The sequence below is a fragment of the Tachypleus tridentatus genome, chromosome 12 (genome assembly GCF_004210375.1).
Source record: "Tachypleus tridentatus isolate NWPU-2018 chromosome 12, ASM421037v1, whole genome shotgun sequence".
NCBI lineage: Eukaryota > Metazoa > Arthropoda > Merostomata > Xiphosura > Limulidae > Tachypleus > Tachypleus tridentatus.
Window position 1 is genome coordinate 11,489,255 of NC_134836.1, and position 14,867 is coordinate 11,504,121.

Here is a 14,867-nt window from a genome sequence, read left to right on the forward strand (position 1 = left end):
ACGTTTTTTATTGTATTTTCATATTCGTTGGACATGCCACTGTTACAGCTTTACGAGGTTAACCGTTTGTAGCTCGCGGTCACTGGCTAATTTGCTTTTGAGTATATTGAAAGATGAAGCTGCCTTACCAACTGAAGCAACCAAATGTAGGATGCAGGGGTTAGCCATAAAAGTCGCCTCTTCATGCCTTAAATTATTCATTAGGACTGTTAATAACGTTAATATTGAAACTTATAATTTATTTTATGTTTTGATGTTTACTAGTGCAATGATACAAAATGGATTGTCTGCGCTCCTTCCACTATTCATCTTTGGGTTTTAGGCTTTATTTAATTAATTATACCTTTTAGTTTACTATCGCCTGACGCCATGTTGTTTTATTGGTGACGTATGGCCCATTAGTCCTAGTACCCGTCATTCGGAAGGCTCGAGAAACCAAAGATGTAAGTTTTCTTTTAAACAGATTGTTTAGTTAAATCTGTAGCACCTTGTGTCAAAAAACACCTTAGTATAGAATTTTAAAAGGTTGCAGTTTGTCATGAATGGATGGTTAATGTTTATCATTATTTTCCCGATATTATCTTCTTACGTGCTTATATAGTATTATCTGTAGGGCCCACACACTTACACATAAGGATTGGATTTGGATCGACATTCAGGATTCTAATTAAATAGTACTGTGTCAACGAGTGTTATATCCATAACGCATTAAATATGTTGAAAGCTACCAGTCAATAAAATTCTCTTGGCACCCAGTCAATGCAATGAGCTGTGCATTACAGTGTCCATTGAAATATTTATGTTATTTGTGTTTAAAAGTAGGGCATGCCATCAGGGGCACTGGCCTCTCGAACTCCTGCATTCAACTATTATGGTCCTAAGAATTTGTTTATTTATTCAAATTTGACTTGCAGTGCAAAAACCATCTCAGGGGTACTGAGCGGCCATACTTTTTATTAGGCTTATGTGTTCGAATGTGTTCGAGTTTATTTTGTGAATTCATTCATACACCTTTGTTGTTTTCCCTGCCTTTTTTAACTTTATCTATGAGGTATTTTTGGCGAGTTATGATTTTGTGACTACCCTTATGTGGACGGGTTTTTTTTGTTGTTGTTTTAGAACTTCTGTACAGTATTGATTTTAAACGTGTTGTCTGTTTGGTTGACGCGCAAAGTACTGTGTAAGGTTTTAACTCGGGTCTCGCTTTACTTCACTTCAGTTATTCAGTAACGAATTTTATTTGTTAAATTTCAACAGTTGTTTTTAAACACAGGACCTGAATAAAGATCTATCAACTGTGTTTGTCAGTTCTTGTTTCACACAACATTCCAAATTATTGCTTATTGTTGGAGGAAAGAACATTTGTGTGTATTTCAATGGTTTTAGAAAAATGCAGAATACTGGTAGCCTGTGTGTCTCAATTTCTTTACGTTTCAACAGTTTCTGTTTATAAAGCTTGTTGATTCAGAAACAAAAACTGTAGCGTAAATAATCGACGACTTGAAATACAACATCCTCTTTCATTTACGTTTTATATATAAACAAAATCATAACTACGTATTACGAAAACTTAACGATTAAAGTTAATTTTCCTTCCAATAACCAGACCTAAAAGCTCGCCAGGGAAGTGTTTAGCTTGAAGAGAAAAAAAAATTAAGGATAAGAAACTAAAGGAAGCAATAGTGATGAAACTATTAACATATGTTAAGCCGGCAGGTTCGTGTTCATAATTCCGAAACAAATTTCCTGTACAAATCCTAAATAACCATCTATTTGATTCGTTTTTTTTTAATTTATAAAAATTACACCAATTAAATAATAAAATTTAAAATTAAATAATGCTATAATAGTACAAATTTATAATCGATTAGTGTGTGTGTGTTTTCTTATAACAAAGCCATATTGGGCTATCTGTTGAGTCCACCGAGGAGAATCGAACTCCTGATTTTAGCGTTGTAAATCCGTAGACTTAATGCTGTACCAGCGGGGGACTATAATTGCTTAGACAAACACAAATATTTTGTTTCCAGTTTTATAAATAATGAATTAATTTTGGAAGCTGATAAATGGCTTTGCTAAATGAAAATGTTAAAATGAAGAACAATATCAAAGGCTCAATGCTCTTAATGCGTAATCTGGCTGGCTCAATGCTCTTAACGTGTAATCTGGCTGGCTCGGCATGGTAAGGTTGTTTGGGCCCTCGACTCGTAATCTGAGGGTCGCGAGTTTGAATCCCCCTCACCCTAAACATGCTCGCCCTTTCAGCCGTGGAGGCGTTATAATGTTACGATCAATCCCACTATTCGCTTGTAAAAGATTAGTCCAAGAGTTGGCGGTGAGTGGTGATGACTAGCTGTCTGCCCTCTAGTGGGCCCGGCATGGCCTAGCGCGTTAAGGCGTGCGCTTCGTAATCTGAGGATCGCGGGTTCGCGCCCGAGTCGCGCCAAACATGCTCGCCCTCCCAGCCGTGGGGGCGTTATAATGTGACGGTCAATCCCACTATTCGTTGGTAAAAGAGTAGCCCAAGAGTTGGCGGTGGGTGGTGATGACTAGCTGCCTTCCCTCTAGTCTTACACTGCTAAATTAGGGACGGCTAGCACAGATAGCCCTCGAGTAGCTTTGTGCGAAATTCCAAAAACAAAACTTCCCTCTAGTCTTACACTGCAAAATTATGGATAACTATCCCTCATGTAGCTTTGCGCAAAATTCAAAAACAAACGTATTCTGGCATCGTTAGCACAGGTGTTGAAGTTAGGCGTTTTTAGTAGACGTATAAATCAATACGTATCGGCGCACAGAAAACGAAAACTCCATTACATTGGCTCCTGCTGGCTGTTAAAACTTGATGGAAGTTTAAAATATCGTAAAGCTTTAAAGCTGAAAGTGTTGTTATCAATATCGATTACATTCATAGATTTGAAGTATAATTAAACAAAAATTAACAACCTGACTTATTTTACTTTGTGTCAACTTTACAAAGCTTCGTTTATTCTTATTCGACGTTTTAGCTAACCCATATATCAACTGTAAAAGCTTTGTTCTTTATAGCCAGGCGTAACAGCTCATATAACAGCTCTGAGATTTTTCAAGTACAAACTTCTAACTCATAGTTCCATCATTTATTGACTGACTACAGTTTTGGAGTCAGGAGGTGACATCCTTTCGATTAATGTATTTTATCACGTTCAAGATCTCATACACTAAATTAATCCTGCCTAAAAGAATTTCAAGTGCCGCTGCTATTGGAGATTACCTCTTGTTTTTCAAGTACAAACTTTTAGTTCATAGCTCCATCTCTTTATCGATTTCAGAACCTATTACAGCCACGTCTATTTAAGATTTTTCTTTATTTTTTTAATTCATGGAATTTTCCGTGACCATTCTTCAAATCCATATCAGTTGATTTTTGATTCACGTTCCAAGGTTAACGTACTTAGATTCTGCATTGGAGGATTCATGGTTTGCTGTTCGTGATTGTAAAAACGTGCTTCACACTTTGAGACCATGGGTGTGCTGTAACAGTAATGATCAAATTCTACTAAGTAGCCAAAGAGGTGGCGGCGAGTACTGTTAACTAAATACTTCCCTTCTAGCAAAGCAGCTAAAATTGTGACAATTGTGTAGCTTTAGACAAAAATTATGAAACAAACGAACGAAATCCTTGGATGTAGATGATTAGTTTGAACACAACGCAAGGTCAGTTAAGAAAAATCTGCGCATGCTCCCTGAAATAATTTTGTCAGTTTTAAAATCGCACCAACTATGACCTTAAGACTGACCAGGTGAATGAATTTGTCGCATGTTCAGGTAGTAAATCCACTGTTCCTGAAATAGCTTAGTTGCTGGAATCTTGTAGCTAGAACACTCGACACTGTTATTTATTTATCCATGTAACCTAAATTGTCTGTATTAGTGCAGCGTAGCCATCCTTTGATAAAAGTAATATCTATAGCATCTATTATTCACCACTCTCCTAAACGAAACGTGGACAAATTATACCTAACCCTGAGACTTTGGTGTAGTTACTTCAAATGATTTCACCCACTGCTCTAACATATATAATTTACAGATTGAAGACTCTATGGACTATAAAGATAAATTTAAAAACCAAAAACAACATAACACAGAACACTAACTAGAGACTAACCACGAACAAAACCTACCGGCTGGTTACTCTTCACGAAATAGCTGTAATAGATATAACTAGCGACTTTAGAAATTTATCGGCTCAAACGTTAGACCTCATACCTAATACTTAAACAGTCTAACACTAGGTCATGTCGAGTTCACAGAAATTGTGTAACAGAGAGATTACATTAGCTAAATTATTGATCTGTTACTTTACTAATAACAACATGCTACAGTTTTCTTACAACACAGTAGACTTAAGGTGTCTCTTTTTGGAAAACATTCTACAGTAACAATCGTAAGGTGTCTTTCTTGTTAACATATGGAATTGGTGTCGTGAAAAATTCTTAATTTTGACTCGTCATTATAATTAGTTAAAATTAGCTTTAATAACAAATTATCTATAAAAGACATTCAGATATTTCTAGTTAACTGAAATATGAGTGATTTCTTAAAACAGAATGGACTAGCAGAAATGTTTCACTGAAGACCATGGTCTAGCTGAACTGTTTCACTGAGGACCATGGTCTAGCTGTAATGTTTCACTGAAGACAATGGTCTAGCTGAACTGTTTCATCGAATACTGTGGTCTAGCTGAACTGTTTCACTGAATACTGTGGTCTAGTTGGATTGTTTCACTGAATACTGTAGTGTAGCTGGACTGTTTCACTGAAGACCATAATCTAGCTGAACTGTTTCATCGAATACTGTGGTCTAGCTGAACAGTTTCATCGAATACTGTGGTGTAGCTGGACTGTTTCACTGAAGACCGTAATCTAACCGAACAGTTTCATCGAATACTGAGGTCTAGCTGGACTGTTTCACTGAAGACCATGGTCTAGTTGTACTGTTTCACTGAAGACCCTGGTGTTCAGACGTGGAATTTGGTTTGAGGAAAAATCGTGTTAACAATTTACACCCCAAATCCAGACCCGCTTGCTGATTTCAAGGACCGTAGACAATGTTGACTTAGCTCCACAAATGTTTGAACTCATATCTGGCGTATTTTTTTAAAACCATAAACCGATATGTACATTATCATGTCTGTTACTACATGTTTTGCATTTGTAAAAAAACTTTCTACAATAAATGACTACTATGTAATAATAATCCATATTAATAACGATTTTACATGTATCGTGACCATTTCTAAGATGGTTGTAGCAATTACCTTTTTGTTTTGTTTTACATTTGTAACTTCGTTACTTATGTTTCTTTTAGCGCCATTTTCACGTATCTCTGAAAGTTGTGTTCAAACGATTCATATCTAACATAGTAAATGATTATTCAAACACGTACGACATAATTAAGTCCCAAAATACAATCATTTTAACAAGAAACTGAAACAAACAGTTCTACATCAGATTATGCAAGACTAGGCTATAAATTTCCTGTCTTAAAAAACAAAGTCTTAATTTTCTCTGTCTGGAAAAGATCATATATAACTCCACACTCGTGTCGTCTTCCTCAGTAGACTTTGATTCACGGATGTTTGACAGCATGGAACAATGACAGCACTAATTAGATTCTGCATGATGGATAGACAGTTGAAATAAAAAAAACGCTACTAGTTGGTTTTTTTGGGGGAAGGGGGCGTTCTAAAGAAATCTCATGGTTTACACTTTCTATAACAAGTTTGTTGTTGTTGTTGTGTTTTTTTTTCCACCACACACTCATCAAGTTCACGATAACGCGATTATGCAAGGATGACGATGACTGAGGTAATATTCCTCACTTATTGGCATATGAATATAAATAGCTGTATTGGGCTGAGCTGTTAATATGTTTTCTTATTTTATTTTTTACTGGATTCATATAGGATATATCTATGATATGTTAATGCATATTTTGTCTTATGCATGAAATTTCAGTGTTAAAATAAAAATGGATTTAGTCACAAATAGTTCTTTTTATTTTTCCCGTTTGTTTTTTGAAATGGAACTCACACTTCTTTTGAAGTTTTTACTTAAAACATAACCCTAAAAAGACGTGAAATTTTTTTAATACACTTGTTTCGAGTATTAGAAATAACATCCTGAAAGTGTAATAAAGGTAATAGGCCCGGCATGGCCAGGTTGGTTAAGGCGTGCGACTCGTAATCCGAGGGGCGCGGGTTCGCATCCCCGTCGCAACAAACATTTTAGCCGTGTGGGCGTTATAATGTTACGGTCAATCCCACTATCCGTTGGTAAAAGAGTAACCCAAGAGTTGGCGGTAGGTGGTGATGACTAGCTGCCTTCCTGTATTCTTACACTGCTAAATTAGAGACTGCTAGCGCAGATAGCCCTCGTGTAGCTTTGCGCGAAATTCAAAACAAACAAACAAAGTAATAAAGGTGATATATGTATATATAAAGTATTTATAATTACTTTAAAGAATATAATAAATAACAAACACCATGTTACGAAAAGGGATAGTGGTATAAAGCGTTTGAAGATACATATTATTGCTAATAATACGCAAATTATTTTTGATAATGTTCATCTCGTTGTTGATAATACACATCTTATTATTGTTAGTACGTATATTGCTGAACAAAAGCAACTTCTGTCTATAGAAAAAATAAAGTGAAATTCTTCAGGACACCAGTTGTTAATTGTCTTCACGGATCGTTAGGTGGTTGGAAACTTGGCACGTTGTGTTTGTTTTTGGCACGTGGAAGTTACTCTTTTGTTTCAACATTTCAATGTAAACAACTTCCTGTTAATCATATTCCTCGTGCACTTCACATTACTCAGTCATCAAACCTACCACGTGACACAACTTGTCAGTGGAATTAATAATTTTTTTTTTATTTCCGAGCTCGAAGATTTAATAGGACAAAAACAAATACCTCATGCTAACGGATTCCTGTAGAGAGCTTCCCTTGCGCTGGATCACAAACGATTTAAGTAAAGACTAACTTAATATTTTCTTTTTATTTGAAAAAAAAAATTCTTTCTCACGTTATCAAAAAGTCATTATAAGTTTTCTCGAAAATATTGAATAAAAAACAAGCAAACAAAGTTGTCCAGGCCTGACACTCGATTCATAATCTAAGGGTCATGGGGTTCGAATACCCGTCACAATTAACATGCTCGCTCTTTCAGCCATAGGGACATTATAACGTGTGGTCAATCCAACTATTCGTTGGTAAAAGAGTGGCCCAAGAGTTGGCGGTGGGTGATGATGACTAGCTGCCTTCCCTCTAGTCTTACACTGCTAAATTAGAGACGGCTAGCCCAGATAGCCCTCGTGAAGCTCCGCGCGAAATAAAACAAAGCTGTCCGCGGAACGCTCATATTTTAATAAAATCAAATCGTAGTCTGTTCAAACCAAGAATTCTTCAAAGAGCAAGGAAGAGTAATACACGACTCATACATTTCACAAACTTCATAGGGTAACAAATGATGAAGGTTACTTTGAAAAGATAAGAAAGGGTAATAAGTAATCTAAGTAAAGTAAAGAAAGATTAGACCCTATTTAGAATTTTTAAAACCTTACGATGCTAAAATAAAAGAAAGGTATTTTAAAAGAAATATTAAGATGAATAAATTTTCACCATCCCGAATATCCAAAAATTCAGGAATTTTAATTATCAGATCTCGTTACATGTACCAAACAAGTCACCTGAGTCTTTTCAATTGTCTATGTGAGACTGGCGAGTTTTATATTGCAGTGTTATCAGCTGACTGAACGACTGTCGTAGGAAAGTGTCTGTACTGAAGTGTTCTGTTTTTCAGGATCCTATTATTAACTGTATTTTGTATTGCAGCTATTTCTGTTTTGTTATATCTACTACAGTATTATTAGCCAAGATGTGTATTGCAGTGAAATGTTTCTTTTAGAGTGTTCGGTATGTACACAATAGTGTTCTATAAAAGTGTTTGTCGTAGAGTGTTCAGTATGTACACGATACTGTTATCTGAAGGGAAACAGGTGTATGTATATTATATAGTTTCTTTGGTACTGAAGAATGAGTGTGATATCTTGCAAATCTTACAATAAATGGTTCTATGTTTGTCATATAACGTCTTATGTGTCCCGTATTATTTTAGTCCATTTAGGAAGAGTTTCTAAGTAACTACTACACTTGAAACATTTACTAACAACATATTGTTACAAGCTCGTCTGTGTGTCTACATTAAACGTTCTTCCCCAGCAACTGTTTGTACAAAGTGTACACTCCAACATATATTGGATCAGAAAGTTCGGTACATTAATTTTTACCCAATTGGTCGATTTTCTAGCTCGAGGTTTGTGGTAACATTATATTCACTACGAGATACATACTTCTCAAATTCAGTATTATGTTTCTAGTGTGTATAAACCTGCTACGCCCTCTGTTGAAATAAAACATACCTCCTAGGTTTTTCTGACCCTTTGTAACTACCTTACTGGTCGTCAAAGTTTATAATATAAACAGGAATGAAGCATTCTTTTTGTTTTATTTTTTTAATTTTGTCTACTCAACGAACCTGTTTTTGTAATTATTGTGTCTTCTATGCGCTTTAGCTGTTCTGAATTTCTACAACTGAACCAACCTTGCTTTCTGAAAACAGGAGATAGCGTGAGCAACCTAGTATGTGACGCTACATGCAGCTGCCAGCTGATTGGCTGGGAAAGCACCTTGAAGGGCGCTCGCTTTAGCCGTCGCATCTGTCAGAAGCTTTAGTGAATGTGATGCTAAGGCACTTAGGACAAGCCTTTCCGTAAAGTTGTCATAGTAACCCAGGGATCTATGATTTGCGGAACGATGATTTCAATTAAGATTTTTAAAAAATTTGTAAAAATACTTGTAAGTCAACACATTTTTGCAAAAGCAGTTGACGGTTTTCCTCGGATTCATGCTGGCAGCAGACTCCGGATGCTTCCCGCGGATTCGTTGTGTCTCGTTGCAGCCACGCTGCTCTTGCTCGTTCCCGCCAGCCACCAAAGACTGAGCGACAACGACACTTTGGCTAGCGAGTGAGTATTAAATTTTCTGATATCAGAGACATGAAATTCGATCGTGTAAAATTAAAACTTACTTGAATGTACGACTGAAGACAAAAATGTCTGAGTTCACTTATTCAAAATAAAGCAGTAATATAATAGTACATACATTCGCCGATAGATGGATTTTAGTGAAGTTATCCAACAGGTGTGACGTCAAAGTAATTACATGTACATCGAAAACTACATTCACACTGTCTTTTAGTGTTTAGTGTTTATCATTGTTTCATCTCAGTTCCTTAGCGTTTATTACTGTTTATTCAATTCAGCCCAGTTCTCTTATGTTTATCACTCTCCACGTGTTTCATTTAGTTCAGTTCCTTAGCGTTTGAAAACAACAGTACAATAACATGATATGTAACAATAGTTTTTAACAATACTACTTCAACAACAGCTTTTGACATTAGTTTTAATAATACTATTTTAACATTAGTTTTCAACAAACTGTTTTAACATTAGTTTTAATAATACTAATTTAACATTAGTTTTTAACAAACTATTTTAACAATACTGTCGTTATTTATTTGAAGATAATCTTTATTGATCTTTTATACTAACACTTGAATCTCGCGTAAAACTTTTAGTAACCGAGTTTAATTTAATAGTCACTCGTTTCGCTAGTTCGCGGCTCAACGTGACACTATTTTGTTCAATTTCGACTTACCGAATGACTGTATAACAAAGATCAAACTATTATAGTAAATTCTTTTGGTGTACTAAGCGTTTAGACAACTAACATACGCGATTTTTTTGCACCTAAAAAGAAAGTATATTATTATACTTTCAGGAAAAAATAAGTATGGCAAAAAGGCTTAGGAGATATGGGGAATAACTCTGGGTAGCATAAAATGTTATTTCACATTATTTCAAATGGAATAATTATGTTATAAATGAGGAATACAAACATCGAATTGAAAAACTTCTACCTAGGGTTAAAACCATAATATTTACCAAGCCAAGACCTTTACTCACTTCTTAGTATTTGGAAATACAGATTTGTCTTTCGCCTTCACGACTTCTAATAATACTATTAAACCAACTCTTTTTGCCGCTACTACCTCTGATAACACTGTTAAGCCGTCACGGCCTCTGTAATTATCTATCTTATTTGCTCCACATGACTGTAGTCCAGTAAGATTGCTTCTCTGCTCTACATGAATGTAATTCAGTAATAATTATTCTATGCTTCACTTTCTATAAGATATTCTAATATTCATTTATTTATGTAAAGAAATAACATGATGAAATAATGAAGAAATAATGAGAACAAAGCAACATTGGGCCATTTGCTGTGTCCACCGCGGGTACTAAAATCGCGGATGCTAGTATTGTAAGTCTGTACACTTACCGCTGTCCCGCTAAGGGTAAAAGTAAGATAAGAATACATAATTATGCAGGAAATGAAATATCTATTAAAAAAATTATAATGGTAAAATATCTTTATAGAAAAATCAAGTGCAGAGTGTCTGTGTATATAGAATATTTCTAAGATAAAGAACATCAATGTAAAGGTACTTGATGTTCTACATCTCCTTTTTAGGTAGAGATTTTCTAAATTATAAGTAACACCGGCTCATTGTGAGAAAATTCGTATTTCTAACTCAGTAAACAAAGTCTTTGTTTTATCTTGTCTTTGCTCGATTTGTGTGAACTGCATGTCACGTGGTTAGCGATGACGTCGCTTTACTATGGGAAATAAACGTTTTAAATTTACATTTAGTATAAAAACAGGAATGACCTACGGCTTAAAGATCGACCCAAACGTGAGTTCAAAGTGACTAAGATAGAGCTACACGGTTTTAAAGTCACAAATATTAACAACACCGGTTTAAAACGAATAAGTTTGGCCTGCACTAGTTTAAAGTGACTAATATTGACATACACGTGGTTTAAAGGGACTAATATTGACCTACAAGTGGCATAAAGCTACTAAGATTGACCTACTCGTGATTTATAGCGACTACAATTGAACTACACCTGGTCTGAAGCGACTGATATTGACTTACGCCTGGTTTGAAGTTGCTAAGATAAACTTACATGCTGTGTAAAGTGACTGAGATTGAATTACATGTGGTCTAAAGTAACTGTTGTTTTCTTACACGTGGTTTAAAGCAGCTCCAGATTGACCTGCAAGTGGTCTAAAGGTACTAAGATGTATCTTATTATGGAGCTTGTGATGTATACGTCTAAAATATTAGATACTACCGCACGATCATTACCAAATATAACTGGTAATATTGTTATAACTCGACAGTATTTTTATAGCTGAGAAATAATTAAAACAACTAAAATTTCCACAATAACAATATTTTTCACATTTAATCACAATTACAAAAAAAAAAAAAGTAAATATCAAATGCCTGTTCCAGGTGCGAGTGTTTCTGTTAGTATAGTTAATTATTTGAGACTTTTCGTCGTGACCATTTTACCAACTCCAAAGTCTGATATTCTATTGTCAAGCAAGGTTTCAGATTTGTACACACACATAAATACATATAAAGTTAGTTGAGTATCTAATGTCCTATCCATTTTTAAGACAGGTTAGAGTTCTGTACATATATATCAAGTTAGTTGTGTGTCTAATTCAGTATCCTGTTTTCAAGAAAGGTTAGAGTTTCGTACATATTTATACAAAGTTTTGTGTATGGCTAACGTAGTATGCTGTTTTTTTCTTCCGAAAATATAAGATATTTTTTCCTGTTTCGTAGTGCATAAAATCTATAGATCTATATTCAAACACATATGACAGTCGCGGATTCGAATATCCATCACACCAAACATGCTCGCCCATTCAACCGTGAAGGCATTGTCATTTTTGGTCAATACTACTATTCATTGGTAAAAAAAGTAGCCCACGATTTGGTGGTGTGTGGTGATGACTAGCTGCTTTTCCTCTAGTCTTACACTGCTAAAATAGGGACGCTTAGCGCAGATAGCCCTCGTGTAGCTTTGTGCGAAATTCTGAACAAACAAACAAACCGACCCTTTAGTGCACCTTTCGACACTGATTGGCTCACTAACTTAAAATTTACTGTGAGCTAATTAACATAAAGACCTCCATATTGTTGCAAACCACAATTTTCCTGGTTTTTAGTTTCAATGTGTTAAGTGAAATGCCTTATGTGAGACTATTATTATTTTCTTTTAAAGGCATTGTCACTACCTTTCTTCGCTTGAGTAAAGAATACAGGTTCTACTAAAACAAATAATACGCCATCAATTTTCAAACATGGTAGAAGAAAGTAAATTATACTTGGTACATCGTCAGTTCAGTCTTTATCCGCCTTTTGTTGTCCAAGAAATATTGATGATCCCCGAAATATTAATTTAAATAATGTCCTTAATATTAGTAATTTAAAATATGTCATTAAGAACTTTTATTCTGAATTTCATAACGTAGCATTTGTATTTTGAATATCAAATTATAATTTCTTAGGCAGGAATATTTCCTTGAATAGCGTCTTCTAACTCTACTCCATTTGTTAGGCTTACGTGTGATAGCGTTTCAAAGCCTTTCAAATTTAGCTCGCTTTGTTTTTCTATAAATCTAGAAAGGTAGGTCTTTTTAAACAATTCTGAACAATTAAAATAGTGTTGCTTTGAGTGAAGATAACAACATCAGAAACATTATTACTGTTGAAGCTGAATATAACACTTAAAGAATGCGTTTTTATAAGTGGACCTAAATATCTATCACTTGAACAAAGAATACGTTTTCATACGAAACCCTGACAACGTGGCATTGGGACAAAATGTATGTTTTTATTCGGAACCTAGAACACCTAACACTAGGACTGAGGTTAAACGTATGTAATTGAACTTAACACTCAACACTAAAACGAAGGTTAAATATCTGTAAGTAAATCTAGAATACCCACCACTAGTACGAAGGTTAAATGTGTGTAGGTAAATCTAGAACATCCAACATTAGAATTGTAGTTTTAATACCATAAACGGTTTGTTTGGCGAAACACTGTTTGCAAAACAACACACAATAACACAACTTGGTTGACTATAAAAGGATCACCAGTGGCGCTACCATCGCTTAAAATTTAACTCATTACCTCGGTTTATTAATATAAACCATATCTATTCGAACTGTATATATGTATATAATTTCGTGAATGATAACTACACCAACAGCTAGTCCCTTCACACGTGCGCTCGTGCAGAACGCTCTTTCCAGTTCGTCTATACAGAACACTTTTTCGCATCGTATGCATTCTTGGCGTCACAGCGTTGCATGTGGTAAACAACCAATTTAAACTCATGTTTAACAAGAAATCCTGATTTTTGTAAACATTTAATTTAAAAAAAGCGTTACATTTAGAGAATTTACACCGATATCTAACATCTGATTTTAAGAATAAAATTGAAATAGTTTAGCAAGTTTACTGAATTCGACTTTAGATATTCCAACAGATTTCAAAAGCGCATTGCAGGGACCCCATAACGAAACGCAATAAAGTAGAAAAACATATTGTACTATGCATAAGGAGGAGAAAAAAAGAAGTAAAATACATTGCAGGAAGCCCACAGAGAAAGAATGTAGAAAACTTACTGTACTACCAATAAGGAAACGAAAGAAAATAGAAAAAAATTGTACTACCCATAAGGAAACGAAAGAAAATAGAAAAAAATTGTACTACCCATAAGGAAACGAAAGAAAATAGAAAAAAATTGTACTACCAATAAGGAAACGAAAGAAAATAGAAAAAAAATTGTACTACCCATTAAGAAAGAAATAGAAAAAAGACTAAATAAGGAAACGAAAGAAAATAAAAAAAATTGTACTACCCACAAGGAAACGAAAGAAAATAGAAAAAAAATTGTACTACCCCCGAAATTAAGGTACTACCCATTAAGGAAACGAAAGAAAATAGAAACAAAAATTGTACTACCCACAAGGAAACGAAAGGAAATAGAAAACAAAATTGTACTACCCATTAAGGAAACGAAAGAAAATAGAAAAAAATTGCACTACCAATAAGAAAACGAAAGAAAATAGAAAAAAATTGTACTACCCACAAGGAAACGAAAGGAAATAGAAAACAAAATTGTACTACCCATTAAGGAAACGAAAGAAAATAGAAAAAAATTGCACTACCAATAAGGAAACGAAAGAAAATAGAAAAAAAATTGTACTACCCACAAGGAAACGAAAGAAAATAGAAAAAAAAATTGTACTACCCATAAGGAAACGAAAGAAAATAGAAAAACGTGTTGTACTACTGATAAGGAAACAAAATAAAGTAGGAAAATACATTGTAATATCACATAAGGAAACACAATAAAGTAGGAAAATACATTGTACTATCACATAAGGAAACACAATAAAGTAGGAAAATACATTGTAATATCACATAAGGAAACACAATAAAGTAGGAAAATACATTGTAATATTACATAAGGAAACAAAATAAAGTAGAAAAATACATTGTAGTATCTCATAAGGAAGACAAAGAAAGTAGAAAAGCACATTGAACTGTCCCACAGCGAAACGAAAGAAGGTAGAAAAATACGTTGTTCTACCCCATAAGGTAGAAAAAGGAAGTAGAAAAAAAATACATTGTACGATCCCACAAGGAAACTACAGAAAGTATAAAAATAGATTGTATTACCCCACAAGGAAGAGAAAGAAAGTAGAAAAACACGTTGTACTAACCAATACGGAAACTAAAGAAAATAGAAAACACATTGTATAAACCCATAAGGAAGAAAAAGAAAGTAGAAAATCACTTTGTACTCCCCCATAAGGAAACAAA

The 14,867-nt window shown here is 34.5% G+C and overlaps 1 protein-coding gene across 1 annotated transcript in view; it reads left to right on the forward strand.

Moving 5' to 3' along the window:
- Window positions 1–8,724: 8,724 nt before the first annotated feature.
- Window positions 8,725–14,867, forward strand: part of LOC143234943 (voltage-dependent calcium channel subunit alpha-2/delta-3-like) — a 116,941-nt gene continuing 110,798 nt past the window's right edge. The window contains exon 1 of the mRNA XM_076472640.1: window positions 8,725–9,075. Coding sequence (XP_076328755.1) covers window positions 8,849–9,075 — 227 coding nt within the window. The 5' untranslated portion in view covers window positions 8,725–8,848. The remainder of the gene's footprint in view (window positions 9,076–14,867) is intronic.